Source organism: Clarias gariepinus, chromosome 9 (genome assembly GCF_024256425.1).
Source record: "Clarias gariepinus isolate MV-2021 ecotype Netherlands chromosome 9, CGAR_prim_01v2, whole genome shotgun sequence".
NCBI classification, from domain to species: domain Eukaryota; kingdom Metazoa; phylum Chordata; class Actinopteri; order Siluriformes; family Clariidae; genus Clarias; species Clarias gariepinus.
Window position 1 is genome coordinate 14,208,169 of NC_071108.1, and position 16,614 is coordinate 14,224,782.

At 37.7% G+C, this 16,614-nt stretch overlaps 1 protein-coding gene across 6 annotated transcripts in view; it reads right to left on the reverse strand.

The window, feature by feature from the left end:
• The window catches only part of eps15 (epidermal growth factor receptor pathway substrate 15), a 30,192-nt gene extending 15,951 nt beyond the window's left edge, over positions 1-14,241 (reverse strand). For 5 of the 6 annotated variants that reach the window (XM_053503625.1, XM_053503621.1, XM_053503623.1 and 2 more), the window contains exons 1-10: positions 14,181-14,237; positions 8,977-9,018; positions 7,425-7,514; positions 4,645-4,692; positions 4,459-4,554; positions 4,183-4,245; positions 3,860-3,985; positions 3,609-3,668; positions 1,531-1,731; positions 1,093-1,238 (exon numbers count right to left, since the gene is read on the reverse strand). In XM_053503625.1, the coding sequence (XP_053359600.1) occupies positions 1,093-1,238; positions 1,531-1,731; positions 3,609-3,668; positions 3,860-3,985; positions 4,183-4,245; positions 4,459-4,554; positions 4,645-4,692; positions 7,425-7,514; positions 8,977-9,018; positions 14,181-14,207 (899 nt within the window). In that variant the 5' untranslated portion in view covers positions 14,208-14,237. Of the gene's footprint in view, positions 1-1,092; positions 1,239-1,530; positions 1,732-3,608; positions 3,669-3,859; positions 3,986-4,182; positions 4,246-4,458; positions 4,555-4,644; positions 4,693-7,424; positions 7,515-8,976; positions 9,019-14,180 lie in introns of all 6 variants that reach the window. The other variant, XM_053503620.1, reaches the window with a different exon arrangement.
• Positions 14,242-16,614: the final 2,373 nt, after the last annotated feature.

Consider the following 16,614-nt stretch of genomic DNA (forward strand, 5'->3'; position numbering starts at 1 on the left):
GGAGGAATTGGACACGACTAAATTAGGGAGAACAGTCTTTTCTAGAGCAATGAAAGCTAATTCATGATTGGCAGAAACTCAGGGCCTATGGCCAATAAGAACATCTGGTTTTCATAGTAACACTTAGCAAGACAAGACCAGAAGTTGATGTTTGTTCTATGTTTTGCCTATCATCAATGTAAAAATCACCCAGCATCAACAAGGTGATTTATTCAAAAAAAGACTATTTCACAAGGTTTGTCAAATGAAATTATTCATTGAATTAAAAGAATATTTGAGAGTCGTATTACGTGTTAATGTCAATAAAAAAATTGTCCATAATGTTTTTTTCCCTTTTGGTTGATGTACAGCAAAAAATTTAAAAATAAAATAAAAAATGAACCCGGATGTTTTTCAGGTTTCAGGTTTAGGTGTAATGTTTGCACACATGTAATGCTTAGTTTATTTAGTAATATGGCAACACAGGACTAGCCTCCAGCTGGATTCAGCTTTATGATGGCTGGAGCTACACATCCTGCTCCTGTGCTTCCAGTGACCCAGACCCCATCTGCCCTCTGCACCTACTGACTCCCTGTTCACTCTGTGAACTGGACTTCATGTTAATCTACACAACTTCTGTTATATTGAACTTTCACCTGCACAACACACATGATGTTATTTCTATCTGCCATCACCCAGATGAGGATGGGTTCCCTGATTGAGTCTGGTTCCTCTCAAGGTTTCTTCCTATTTCCATCTCAGGGAGTTTTTCCTTGCCACCGTCGCCGTCACCCTTTGCTTGACATTTCATTTATCATTCATTCATCTAATTATTATCTAGACACAATTTTTCTCACACATACACACTTCCAAATATTTTCTTTTCTTTTCTTTTAATTTTAAAAATTCTTTAATTTTTTTTGAAGCTGCTTTGAGACAATGACCATTGTTAAAAGCGCTATATAAATAAAATTGAATTGAACTGATGAAACTGTTAGTCATGCTGGGATCAAATCATACTGTATGCTGATAAGCTTAAAGATTCCTAAACAACACTGAGATCTTTAACAGAAAAAAAGGTTCACTTTATGAGGGTTGGGTGATTGGCCTCACCATATGCGGGCAAGTGTGGCAGAGGGCAGTCCAGTCTTTAGGAAGATGTCCCTCACCTCTGGCCCAGACACCAAGCCGTCCATATCACTATCTGTCTTTGTGAACAACTCGTCATACTTAGCCTTATCCGCAGGAGACACAACCCACTGGAGACAAAACAGTAAAGAGCAAACATTTATTGTATGTTCCTTGCATTTTATATCTAAACTTGCAACATGCCTAACCAAGCAATACAAAGTAATAAAATAAAATAAACAAACAAGCTAATTAATTAGTTTTTTATAAACTAATAAAAAAAACCACATAATTCAAAATGGGGGCTATGAGCCATTACCACTTCTGCGGAATCATCATAGTACCCTTATTCTATAGTATATTAACTATAATTATCTCAAATTAAACAGTGTTCAAGTTTGACGTTATTAAATGACTGCTGACCTGTGGAGGTGCGGGTTTAGCTGGCAATGTTTGAGAACCAGAGTGGGTGGAACTCCTTTCTTTGAGTGATGGTGGTGAAGGGAGGAGTGGCATGACAGTAGGCGAAGTCACGTTTTTCCTTTTTGATGGTGGAACAAGTGGAAGGGGCAGAATCATGGGCACAGACTCATTTTCAAGAGCTCTGTACACTAAATACATAGCCTACAAAACAAAGCAAAACAGCAACTTTATATCCATTAAATAATAAAAATGCAACAAACAAACAAAAAAAGCAATACTCAAGAGTCATATACAGTTTATGGTCAGTACATACATAGTGTATGAAATAATACATACAGCATCAATAATACACATTATTAATTCAGTGATGCTCAAAATACTTCTTGCCATGACCAAGGCCTCTCAGTGTCCTGTTAGTGCTCATGTTTGTCAAGCTGTTAAGTTAAAATTTATTTATTTGACAGCTCAATGGACAGACCAAATGAGGTTTAAGCCCTTTGTCAAGGTCTGGAATAAGCTCCATCACCTGGATAAACTATCACCTTCACCTGGGAAGAACTTGCTTCGGATGGTCAGAATAAACCTGGAAGCACCAAGGCACAGAGCTGTCATGAATTGGATGCTGCTAGAAAACCAGTGTCTACACTCAGGCAAGTTTAATAATATCTCCATGGACTGAAAGGTAGCCATTCAAAAAAAAAAAAAAAAAACCCTGCTTGCACCTTCAAGCTTGATTAAAGTCTGCAGTTACCCGATTTGACAAAAGCCATATGGGAAAAAAGAGCTGACCAGAGTTATGTCTGTAGGTTTAGTGTGAGGCATTCAACCCCAGTGATTGTCTGATGACACTCAGCTGTATGTGTCAGGAAAGTCAGATGAGCTTAAATTAAGGTTTAGGAGTGTGCTAGTGTTGCTCATTAATTTCCTTTTACTTAATACTGACCAAACAGAGAGGTAAAATGGTACTACTAAAATGGTACTGGAAATATGATGACACTACACGATGCAGAGAAACTGATTGCTGTAATTCCTTACTTTGTGAATTTTTCACTAAGTGCAAAAACAAACTACAGTCCAGAATCCTCAATAGAATCAGAAGGGATCACCATATCTCATCCACACAGCATTGGCTATCACACATTAATCACACCTAATTCAATAACAAGGTGCATGCTATTTGTTGGTACCTTGAACAATTAAGACTACAGCAGGTGGCAAATTTTTGTCTTACAAAGCCCTACAGTTATGAAACAGTCTTATAGTTAATATTTAGAACTCACACGGTCTCAGTGCGAAGTCTAAACTGAAATCTTATTTGTTTAGTCAAGCCTTTTGAAAAAAAATATTTTTACTAGTTAAAGGAGCAGATCTGGGGGACTCCATTATCATGAGGTTATTAGGTCCATTAGGCGATGATGAACATTCCTAAGTATGTTTCTCTGTCTCTCACGCTCTTGCTCTCCCCCTCCCTCACACTAACCATAAGCCAAGCCTCAATGGTTTTTAAGTGGAACCGTCCTCAGTTATCACATCTATTTTTAAGCACACCATATATGACTGCTGGACTGTCCTAAATAGGTGGGTCTGCATGCAGAAATCAACACTACTAATCCTGCTTAGAAAGGTGGTCAAATAACCAACCAAAACTCTGACAGAAGCTTGTTGATAGCTAACAAAAGCATTTAGACACATTCACCTAATTCAGCTATACATACAGTGCTGCCTGTATAATTTTGACTGTGTTGATTCAGAAAACCCAAAATAATTAAAACGTGTAGCAATTTATAATTTTTTTCCTTCTATAAAGATGCATGTCGAATACACAATATCCATGTTGAACGCATAGGCCTTTTGCCAAAAAAAAAAAAACTGCAAGCCCAATTTTGCCATGACACCTACATTTATGATGAGTGTATATAAGTAATCAATTTCTGACCACAAATGTATTTGAACTAGACTGGTGACATGTTGCAAAACTGTAACTTCATCACAAGTCACAGACGTTCACTTAAACTATGGGCGAGAAGCATATATTTACAAGTGTAAATGTGGAATGCGTCAGTTAACAGAGAACTCACCACTGCAAACTCATCTTTATCCAGCATTCCATCTCGGTCTATATCACTAAGCTCCCAAACCTGGAACACATGTCGAAGTCAGTTCATCATCATAGTTGATTCCTAAACATTTAAAACGTAAAAACCAAGCTGTAGTGCTCAGGATACAGTTTTGGTGAACACTGCCACCTAGAGGCTCAAGCATGCTCCACATTCAGAACCTTGGCAAAACAAAAGCACCAGCCTGGAATTCACAAAATATCATGACTTACCCGCCCCAACACATCTACAGGGAGCTTAGAGTTCAGCAGCACTGGTTTGACCTTGTCGCCTGTGAGCATGCCACCCACTGGCGAGAGACTGTCGAAGATGGCATCAAATTTCAGCTTCTCCTCTGGCTATATTATGATTGTTAACAAACACACACACATACACAAGTGCATAATCATAACCGATTCACTTCAGAACAGAAAAAAAAACAATAAAGCTATATGTATAAAGTTTATTATATATATATATAATTTAATAAAAACAATAGTTAACCACATTTTTAGAATTGTCTTAATAAATTTTTCAAGTTTCAATCAGTTCTGACCTTGACCATCCATGGACTGTCAATGGACACGCCTGCTGGGAGAAGAGGACTGGCTGTGTCGTGCTAGCCAAAAGGACAGAGGGAGGAAATATTACCTCACATATACATCCTGCATTCCAGTTAAAAAGGATACCATTTCTGCAATCTTGCAAAAACTGTTTGTGTGTACATTACTCCTATTATTAATCATCAGCATTTTAGGGCGTGCTGAAGAAGAAGAAAAAAAAAAAAAAAAAAAAAGACACTGATTAAAACGGGGAAGCAGCTTCAACTTACAAACTTTGGTGGAGGCACAGCCATGCTGAGGCTTTTATGAGCAACCTCAAGACCATTCTGAGCACAAGCCACTAATCGCAGTGCAACAAAAAATTGCTGGAAAGATGAGAAAGAAAAAAAACATTAATATACCCATTGGTGAAGTATTCCAACTTTTATCACAGCAATATCTGAAAATAGAAATACCTGTTTGTTTAGAAAGCCTTTACGTTCCGAATCTGACAAATCCCATATCTGGAAAAAATAAGAGAGAGAGGAGAAAATAAGCAATCATTATTCTGAAATAACCAGAAGTTTAACATTAATTTGTGTACTGATGAACGTACAACCAGCATCTAGATTTCTGGATTAAAATTACTCAAAGGATTAAATCAAAGGACTTTACAGACCTAGTTCAGACTTGATATATAAACTACAGTTTTGCATATTACCTACATACACACACGCAAAAGAATTTAAAACTTTTAGCTAAATATTCAAGATATAAAAACCCAGATCCACACTTTGAAATACATTTACAGTACTACATTATTCTTTTGTTATACACTGCTATAGTAAGACACAACCTTTTGAAAAACCCCTTCCAAGCGGAAGCCATTTAGAAGCTTCGTTTTCAGTGTTGACATACTGGGTTGCAAGATGTTGTATTTCTTAGGACTTTCATTAAAGAAACATTTTTTGTTTTCTTCTGATTGGCCAACATGGTTTTACACAGGTTTTTTAAAAATAACTTTGTGCATGTGGACTAGGTGTAATATTTTGATGGACTACCTTTAGCTTTGATTACAGAACACATTCCCTTTGGCATCATTTTGACAACCTTATACAGCATCAACAGTTATTTACATCCAGAGTTTCGTTCCATCAGGGCTCAGATGCCAAGTCAAACCACTCAGTAAAGATCTCACTCAAAAGTAAAAAAGTAAAAGTAATTTCTTATGCTCCCAGAACAACTGTTTCACAGTTTAAGTCTGGAAGCTTAAACTGTGAAGTCTGTTAAGTCTGTGTGTGGTACCCTGTAATATATTTATTTCACAACCTAAAGTAATTATATCTTTATCACCGTTATTGTTTTGGAAGAAGATGTAGTGTGGGAATGCGTGACGATTTGCGCTGTAATTGGTTGTACGCCAGTACGTCACCGTGTACGCCGGCACGTCACCATGTGACTACGAGACCACCTATCAGCTCACGCGTTTTGTTTATGTGACATGGGTATATTTCACATGTAATTTGAGTTTATATCAAGACTGTCATTTTATGAAGTTATGCAAATGTGTGTGTATGATTATTAGATATTTGTTTCATTCACATAAAGACAGTGAACAAGCATCACATGACTGTTGTGTTGCTCATTATATTCTCCTTCTCAGGAGTGCTACATGTGCCATGGAGGAAGAAAAATTCCATAGATCTGATTATCTGGTCATTCACTACATTCAGGTCATCAGCTGTCTTCTTTTTATTGCCACATACTGTAATATTGCTGAGCTATAACTTGACCAACTAAAGAAACCCCAGATCATACATTCCAAAAGTGTGTATAGTGGCCACTATGTACGTTGGGTGCATTGCTTCATCAATATGGACTCAGCAGACTTTATACACTGCTCCAAAGTCCAGTCATTATGCTCATTAGCAAATTGGAGCCTTTTTTTCTGATTAGTCCCACAAAAAGTTGTTTTCTTATGGCAACACAGCTGTTTAGTCTGAAGCCTGCGAGTTCTCATCACATTGCATGTTTGGAAATGCTTACTTTCACTATTAAATATAGGTGTTATTTCAACTGTTGAATTTGTATGACCTCGGATCACACTCATTTATGATTTTTTCTGACCACATTTCTATCAGCTTATTTTAAATAACGTTGCACAGTTCTTGACAAATTCCAGTCATTTCAGCTACTTCCTTAGTTGTTTTCTTTCTTGAGAAAGGTCAAGGATTTGACCCTTTTGGAAGTAATATTATAATTTAATCTTAATTTGACCTTGGGATACATCATCTGACATGACTGCCAAGACGCTTTAGGGTTAAAAAAAAGAAATTGTAGACAGCTGAAACATTAATTACTGCAGTATTTTATAATCAAATATTCTTTAATCTCCACACTGCTTCAACTTTAGTATTTTGGTTTAGATCCCATGTAGTGCAAATGGTAAAACAATTTTAATGCCCCCCTGCCCCCTGCTGTTGTCTGTGAGGACCAAACATCTACATCTCATCCATTTGTTAAGTTTTTTTTCTGGTTGTTTGTTCATAAACAAACATTTAACATGCTTACAGAGGTTTGTAAAGCACATGATATAGCTCTTGTCTTTTTCTTTATACTGCTGAGCATTAAAGGGACTAGCAACTATCCTGAAGGCTCTCTACTTGTAAACTCCTCACTGTTGAATGCAGATTACCCAGATCCTACCCAGATTAATAAGTAGTTACAATTCCTTTTCTGAGGTTATGATTGATTTACTCTCTTCTTTGCATAATGTACACCCACCTGAGTGTTCCAGAACACAGACTGCCAAAAGTTGAGCTTTAATAGAGCTACTTGATGCTTTAATAATTTTGTGCATTTTATTAATCAAACCAGGCTGTTGGGTAGGAAAGTAGAAAATGCACACTTATTTTGGGCAAACATACCTATGTATTGAAATCTTTGATATTTTTGTTGTCATCTGAAGTTATTAGTTTAGAGAAGCTGGTTTAAATCATTCTTTGAACTAGGTGCATCTTCAATTACTTTATCCTGAGTAACATTTTTAAATATACTACAGTAAATTTGACTGTAATGTGACTAATGAGCTCCTGAAGACTCAGAGCAATTTGCATTGCAATTCTGTTTAGGTTATCCCATATTTTGGCTAGTTATCCCATATTTTAAATAATTTGAACCCTTACCTCTGAATAGGACTTTGTCGAAATGCTTAAAGTGATTATATTATGTGTGTGTGTACTAGGTTTGATATTACCTTGCCAAGGACCAGGTCTGAAAGACCGGACCGTTTCAAGAACAAGGCCGCATCAGTGGCTGCTACTCGTCCAGTGCTCGATGGATCGACCTGCACACAAGAATAGACACAAATGAGGTGGGGCATGTTATCTCATGCCTCTCATGTGCGGTTTTAAGAATGATAAAAATATTTCAGGAGTAAATGCTTAAACATTCAGCATCTATTCCCATCAACCCCACCCCCTTTGAAACCACATATGTCCTAATATCTTATGATTCACGGCACTAACTTCTAAACCAAAAAAATATATATTAATTCAAACCTGAAATTTAAATAAATAAATAAATAAATATCCAGAAGCATCTAATGACAAATCTTTTCAATAATAATTTAAGCACTTAAAATAAATGTATAGCCTTGTAACCAGCAGATGTGCCTAAACTGTTACAGAACAATGAAACACTGTTTTTGCCATTTGTTAATAAATTTATCTCATAGGCACAGTAGTTAAAGATGTCAGCACACCCAAAATAGCTTATCTGCTAATTTCTTCATTGGCCATTGAGTATGGTAAGAATGATATGGGTGTGTGAAGTTTGCAGTCTCCAATTTAGAGTCGGTGTATTGTCTTGTCTGTCTGTCTATTGTGTCAATGACAACACATGCGTTTATCTGAAAACAAACCAGTTCAGATGAAATGCACAGATGGGTTATGGGAATTTTTTTTACCAGGAAGAGCAGAGGCTGTGCTCGCTGCTGGCTCATTGACACGCAGTAGTCTGAGCCATAGCATGACCACAGGTCATCATTTATTCAATGAATTATTTATTCGCCTCTTATTACAGAGACCATGTTACAGAAAGGAAAGGTTTAGAGAGCTATGGTTAAATTCCCAGACAAGCGGATCTCTTACAAAAGCTCTCTCATGCTTTGGTTGTAGAGTACACATAAATATAGTTATGCCCATAAATGCCATGAAAGGCAAAAACAAAAGTAATTTGATTTCATGAAATACTGCTTGAATGCCAAATCTTTCACCAGCTGAGGCGTTTGTTACCCCCCCCCCCAATCCTCCATTTACACCACCAGCCTGAAAACTGACACCACTGCTAGGTGAACTGAATAACATTCGTTATCAAATATAATATAAAAGGCAACAGGACTCCCAGTGCATCACAGCCTGCTGCTGCATGATCCAGTTTTTGATCTGGTCTCCAAATTCCTCAGACCTCAATCCGACCGGAGAAACAAGTCCGATCCACGAACGCCCCACCCCGCAACTCTCAGGCAACCAAGGGAACCGACGTTTACATCTTGATGCCAGATACTGTAGCACACTCCCAAAGGCTATGTGAGCCCATGTTTCAGTGGGTCAAAGATTGTAGAATAAATGGGACCTACACAATAATTAGCAGGTGCTGTTAATGTTTGGATGTTTTTTTTTATTTTACCATGAAGAGTACCAAATTGCTGCTGTAAACAGTTATAAGAATGATTTCTGCATAAATCTGTCAACATTCAGTTTGATAAATGTGGTACATTGCAAGTAAAAAGAAGTCACCAAGCTTACTTGTCGATAGTACTTGTCGTACACTGGGTTCCCATTTGAAAGCTGTAGAGAAAAGAATATACTATCAGCATAAGGCAATGAAAACATTTCGTCCGTACTGAGCAGTATGGAAGACATAATCCTAAGGTAAAATTTAGTTTAATTATTACATCATTTAAATGTATGTATGTGTCTGTCAGAAAGAATAAAACATTTAGGATACACAGGGGGGTTGGAGGAGCCCATCTGGCAACCAGCTGAGAATTTATGGGTGTGAATATTAAAAGCTTAAAAGCAGCCTCACAAAGACCAATCCCAAACTGTACATCCTACTGATAAGGAAAGTGAAAGTTAATATCACAGACTAATAATAAAATACACTTTAAACTATTAAGAAATTTATATTTAAATGAAAAAACACAGAACACACTTCAACAAATCCAAAGTTGAGTAGTTTGGAACAGAAACAAAAATTATTTTGCTTAAATGAAAAACATTATGCTTACAATTAGTACTAATACTTATAACCAGACGTGTCATAAAAGGGGAAGACGGTAAGAAAGCATGATTTCAAGACTCGGTAAGTGACAGGGGGACCTTAAAATGCTATGGCAACTGAAAAGAACATGCTTTTTTAAGGTTCAGGATACAGTATGTTAGGCAATCAGAATCTCTAGCAGTGCTCATGCTTACTATTAATATTTGCCTATTTGTTAAGTAAGATAATTGTTAAAATCTAAAAGGATAAGATTTTGAAATACAATTTACATGATGGCAGACATTTTAGCTACTTTCTATTACATTCAATGCAAAATGTGAACAACAAAACATATCTTAAGCTACCTAGGGAGGACATGCACACGTGAAGAAATGTTTTGGTATCCTTCCATTAATGAAAGAAAAACCCACTACAGTCACTGGGGAAAGAAAGGTAATAAACACTTACAAAAGAAAATAAAAAATTGCTCTTTAGTTATGACTTAACAGGGGGGAAAAAGAGTGTCTGTCTATGTTGTCAACGTCAACATTTACATTACGTTTGGCAGACCCTCTATTCCAGAGCGACTTACATTTTTAGCTCATTACACATCTGAGCAGTTGAGGGTTAAGGGCCTTGCCCAAGAGCCCAACAGGGGTGGTTGTGGGGTTTGAACCTGGGATCTTCCGAACCGTAGTCCAATGCCTTAACCACTGAGCTACCTCAACAGTCATCATGAGCAATCTGCTCCAGCTACCTCAGGTTTTAAGGTTGCCTTTTCCAGACTGCAGGTTTCAGCTCTTTTATTCCCCACAGATGTCTCATAGGATTTTAATAAGGGCTTATATAAGACCATTTCCGAAAAGTCTAATGGGTCAACGGGTGTTTTTGACTGTGTGTTTTGGGTGAGTATCCTGTTGGAGGACCCATAACATGCACCCCAGACTGAGCGTTGACATTGGGCACAGGGTACATTTTATGAGAATACCCCAGCTTTCAGAGAGATTTCATCGCATTTTGCAGGGATTCAAGACGCCCTGTGCCAGATGCAGCAAAGCAGCCCCACAATGTAATCAAGCCTCCTCCATATTTCTCGATAGGTACAGTGTTTTTTTCTTTTAAACATAAATTTTTGCATCTGTGAACATACAGCTGATATTACTTGCCAATAAGCTAAAGTCTTGTTGCATCTTTCCAAAGGACTTTTGAACTAAAAAAAGCATTGTGGTGTGTCATATGCAAATTAATTATTTGCTTTCAGGAGTGTAGTCCTCCTGGATCCTTCAATTAAGTCCACTTTTGTTGATTAGTGAAAGGTGCATCTGTCACTGATGTACCTTGACCTTAGATTTTAGCTTAAATCTCTTTAGTTGTCCTTGGTTCTTTGGTTATCATTTATACTATGCTTCTGTTCAACTTAATGTCAATTTTCCTCTTATGGCCACGTCCAGAAAGGTTGGCCACAGACCCATCAACCCTAAATTGCTCAATAATATTTGCAACTGCAGTCACAGGAATATTAAGGTTCTTGGAGATGAGCTTATAGCCTTTATCTTAACACACATGTTGGTAATGTTTTTTCCGATCTACATACACAACTCATTCCTTTGCTTTCTCTCTTACCTAACAGAAAACAGCAGAGTGACATCATTTAAAAAGGTTGACTAACTACTTGTAAGATTGAAAACACATGTGATGATAATTACAGCACACACTTCAGTTCTACATGCCATTACTTTTGTTAAATTACTTTCAATAATTTCTGTGGTACCAATTCATTAGTTCAGGGAAGTTTCATTAGTCTGGTCTTTTAAATGATTCTGTTCAAAAACAGATTCCAAAGCAATTTCTGATTTTCATTTATTAGATTTTCATGAAATTATTATATATTATTACTTTTGTCAGTTTTAAGTTCTTTCAGTAACCACTATGGGTTTTTCCATCTCTTCCACCAACAAATTTGCCCATTTGTATAATTTGTGACTGACAAATTTTATAATTTTAACCCAGAAATACCTGTAATTTTACTTTCATCATTCAAGGCAAAATCCTGTTGAATTTGTCAAACTTACCATACAGTAGTCCTGATGAACCACTCAGTAATAAACCTAGCACATCCTGTCACAAACCTAGAACATTTTATCCAACAGACCAGAACAATCCACTACAAATTACGTTACACAAAGTGAAATCAGCTCAAGTAACACTTTATCTGACAACACACAGTTAAAGTAAAAGATGGAAGTTTATTTTTCCTCCCCGAACAAAAAATGTACAAGACACAACCAGACCATTCAGCTTGCTATTAATAAAGACACTCTGTGGCACACAACAGCATCAAACAGGTGGGTTTGTCTGGGGTAACATACAGTATATCACTGTAAATAAAATAAAACTAACAAAACTCTCCTTCTAAAACACTTTGACTTTACTACTTTAAAACAAAAATAGGGTGAAGCTAAGCTTGTTTATTTTACCATATAAAGTTTGACCAATCTTGCTGCTTATGAAACTAAATATAAAAAGTTAGAAAAAAACTGTAGAGAAAAAAAAAAATCTCTTTTGAACACTAACCAGAAAAAAAGCAATTAAGCCAAGAGAACAAAACTTACTATTGAATATTTTATGACAAGTGTGACCAAAGAGTGATGGGTCAAGTGAAGATTAATAATAAGATTCATGTTTGATACACGGCAGGCCTGACACACAGATTGACACCATTTAACTAAAGGTAAACCAAACCAATAAACAGTTGTCCAACAAAGTGGGAATGGAATTTTAAAAGCAGTTTTTTCCCTTTTTACTGATGGGTGTAACCAGATTTTAAGGCAACATTCACATTACTAGCTTAAATCAGATATACCATATCTTATTTGTGGTCATAGGACTTGAACGAGAATGGTCAGAATGGAATTCATGCGTCTTTTTGACGCTCACTGACATCGTCAAAGCTAAAGTGAAGCATCTGGCTCTCTTCCTTCTCCTTGACGTCAACAAATACACCCGACCAACTGCTTGCTGTCCTCCAGAGCAAGCTCTGGAGACAGTGTTGTACGTCACTGTCTCGGAATCCCTTCGTTATGAAATACAACCACACATTAGAACGTATAGCTTTATGCATGATAATTTAAGCCTGTTTTGTTTAGCTAGCCAACGCTATGGGTGACATCACCATGTTTAATTACTGCATGCATGCGCTCATTGGATGGTCTCATTTCCCAAACGGTGCTTTTAAGCCTGAATGTAAAAAAAAACAAAAAACAAAAAACATGGACATTCGGGGTACTAAAAAGAGTAGTTAGATTTGTATTATTAGACTTGGGATATGCAGAAAAAAATACTACTACCACCACCACCACTACTCCTTTTCTTCTGTTCCCATCAAAAGGTCGCCACAGCAGACCATCCAATCCGCACAACAACTTGGCACAGGTTTTACACCGGATGCTCTTCCTGATGCAACCCTTCCATTTTTAATCCGAGCTTGGGACCGGCACTGCATCCCCTGGCTGTGGTTTGGGCACTGGGAGGGTACATGTAACGAATGTATGATTCTTAATCTTTTGGAAGAATGGTGGGTATACCTGCTGTGCCACATCCGAGACTCAATAAACGGCAGCTCTAAAGTTGTTCTGGTGGTCCAACACCAACACTTTACCAACTTTCTTTACATAGTGTCTGTGAAGACTCTTTATACTGTACACCCATTGTAATGAATGCAATGATGTATTCAGTTCCCTGCAGGCAAGAAATTTGCATACTAACTTCATATGAGGAACTGTGCATGACTTAAAGCTGTAAAAGGAAGTTGTGCATTTAACTTAAATAAATTAATAGATTAATAAATAACAATTAGGTGATACAGGTTAGCATGTGTTGACTAGCATCGTGTTGTAAGTGTGCTAGCATTTTGCTAGTCAGTTGGACAACTAAAAAAATAAATAAATAACTCAAAGTGGTTTAGTGGTATTTAACTAACTCTAACACTCAGCCGAAAAACAAAATCCATACATTTCATTTAAATTGTGCCATAAATTTACAGTTCAAAATATTTTATTTTTGTTGTCGACTTTAGTAAGCTAACATGCTAGAAAGCAGGCACTTCCTCCTGGCTTTCAGTTACACTTAATCTCAGTGACCAGGGAGTCTGTGCAAACCTCTTACTGTCTTTCCAGCAGACAGGACAGCACTGATTACTTATTCACCAAGTGATAGGCTTTTTAAGACACGATAAAATTTTCAAATAATGAAAAAGTTTATTATTCTCTCCTCGAAAATCCTTTATGTTTGGTTTAACCCCTTGTGCTAGCCAGCTGCTAGGCAGTTGTGGTGGACATGAAGTCAAACTGCTGCTGCTAGCGTTACTCTCTTCATTTCACCAGCCATAAAACAGCGTCTGTTTTGTTAAACATCCGCACAAGTTAAGACTTTGAAACGTAAAAACAAAGTAAAGTAACATTACATGCGGTCATAAAGAAAGGCAAGTCGAACACTTGAACCCGTTTTAAAAGTGACACAAACTAGCAACGCCCTTTTCACAGTCCCTAAGATTAGACAGAAGGCTAAGCTAGAAACTTTTTTCCCCAAGCACTGGCTGTAAACAGCTTCAAACCACACGAAGCATGACCGCGTTCAACCTCAAAACTTATGTACGAGGAACACTGTCAAGGCGTGTTTAAGATAACGAGTGAAAAACATGATAAACCCGCAAGAAAAATGTTCATTTTGATGGCAAAACCATGGTTACCTGAGTCAAGGAAAGACTGGCAGCCATAATGTTTCTGTTCCCACTAGTCCATCCTGCGCTCTGCGATAGGCGATGAGGCCAATGAAGGCACCCGGAAACTCCGGAGCTGGAGTACACTACTACTGTATACTGGATCTGGACTCAGTTCTAGTGCAGACCTGAAAAACAACTTAACTGTGATAAATCACGATTCATTTGGCACTGACGAATTGTCTCATATGCCACCGTGCTGAAAAAGCCAGCTTGTTTTGGTCAGCTACCATCTGCCAAGCTTGGCAAACTGGTAGACCATTTTTGCCACCTGGTAATTTACTGTCATTCATTCATCTTGCTTGGCAACTAAGGTGTGAATAAACTCTTTATATGATGTCCCTTCCATCCCCTGGAGAACACTAAGGTTCCTGTACTAACATGCACAGAAACTGCAAAGACACCAATCAGACATTAACATTTAAACCATCTGCTACAATATTGTGTCTGTTCCGATATTCTGCTACCATTGACAAAGACCTCTGACAATGGGCTTTAGCATCTGGCACCAGGACATGCCCAGATGCTTCAAGTATTTTTGCAAGAAGGGGGATCCATGAATTAGGTATGGTAAGCACTGTCTGCTTGTACCTTCAGGTTCCTTGGTTCGATTCCCACCTCAGGTCTTTGTGCATGGAGTTTACATGTTCTCCCAGGTTTGGTAGGTTTACAGATTAGGCTAATTGGCGTTCCCAAAGTGCCTGTAGTTTGTGAATGAGTGCAGGAGAGTGTGTATGTGTGTGCCATGCAATGAATTGGCACCCTGTCCAGGGTGTTCCCCGCCTCATACCCAAAGTCTCCTGGAAAAGGCTCCAGGTCCCCCGTGAACCTGTATACAGAATAAAGAAGTATAAAGGATAAGTAAGTAAGTAAGTAAGTAAGTGTCCAGCACATTCCACAGATGCTCGATCGGAAGGAGATTAGCACCATTTGGAGCCCATGGCAACACACTGAACTCTGTCATTGTAATGGTTTATAATATAATGAGAACACCCTTATTGCATTTCCTGTGATAACACTTCCAGGTGGTCTGACTGTCTCTGGGTCTCTTTATGACTTACATGTTAATGACTAGTTCTATTAATGCACAGGATGTATGTGACACAGGGCACCTAGCCAAAAGATTGAATATGCTCTCTATGCTGATAATAAACAGAGATCTTCAGACATTATCCGTGCATGTGTGTGTATCAGATTCACCCATTCGAAATATCAGCCAATAGATGTATTGAAGTGTGGCGGAGACAACCAGCAATAATTCTTCTTTTTTTAATTAATTTTAAAACAATTTGGACGCTCTTCTTCTTAAACAGTCATGTTCCTTAAATTATTACTGCAGTATGGCAGGGAGCGTTATCTTGCTGAAAGGGAAAACTTGGGAATACATTTGCCATGGATGTGGATTTGTTCTGAAAATGACCAAGTCAAATAGGTTATATTGTTTAAATAGGTTATGTTGTGTTACTTGTCGAAATAACATCTACATGAATGGCAGTACCCAAGATTTTAAAATGGGAACATTTCCCAGACCATTACACCTGCATCTGTCAGCTTGACTTTATTTTAATCCTAGTGTCACCCCTTTCCCAGATAAGTGATGCACATGCAATCAACCATTTATATGATATAAAAGAAAGTTATTTATCAGACCAGGTCACCTTCTGCTGTTGCTTCATGGTCCAGGTCTGATGCTATTTGAAGCCATTCATGGCTGCAGTCAGGGATCAGCAAATGCTCTATGTTTTTCTATAGCTTTGCAGCCCTATTAACAGCAAGCTATTATGCACTGTATGCTGTATACACCAATAACATTTTTTAGCAACATGTGCTACAGTAGCTCTTCTTTAGAATCAGACCAGATAAACTAGCCTTTGCTTTAGACACACATCAATGAGCATTGGGTGCCCAGAAATGACCCTGTCACCAGTTGACTGGTGGCATTTCCTTGGATAATTTTTGGAAGGATTAACTCATTGCATACAGAAAACATTCCACAAGACCTGACATTTTGGAAATGTTCTGACACGCTCATCTAACCACAACAGTTTATGAAACACTTATGAAAGTCACTCAGATCCTTAACCTTGTACATTTGTCCTGTTTACAACACATCTAATGTGAGAACAGACTGCTTACTTGCTGGCCAATATAACTCACTTTTACAGGTGCCTTGCAGTGACTTAATCACTTAATCTCCTTGCCTGTGAGTGGTTTTACTGTTATGGTTGATCGCTGTATGTGTGAGATTTTCTTATTACCTTAATCTTGAAAGTGACTTGTCTATGATGTAGCATTACTAACACTGTTTTGAAAACAGTTCCTTTCTCCCAGAACTAACCACCTGGCAAAGATACCGGTTTGACCAGCTGAGTCTGTGTTTTGTCAGGAAGCAAGACTAATCTTT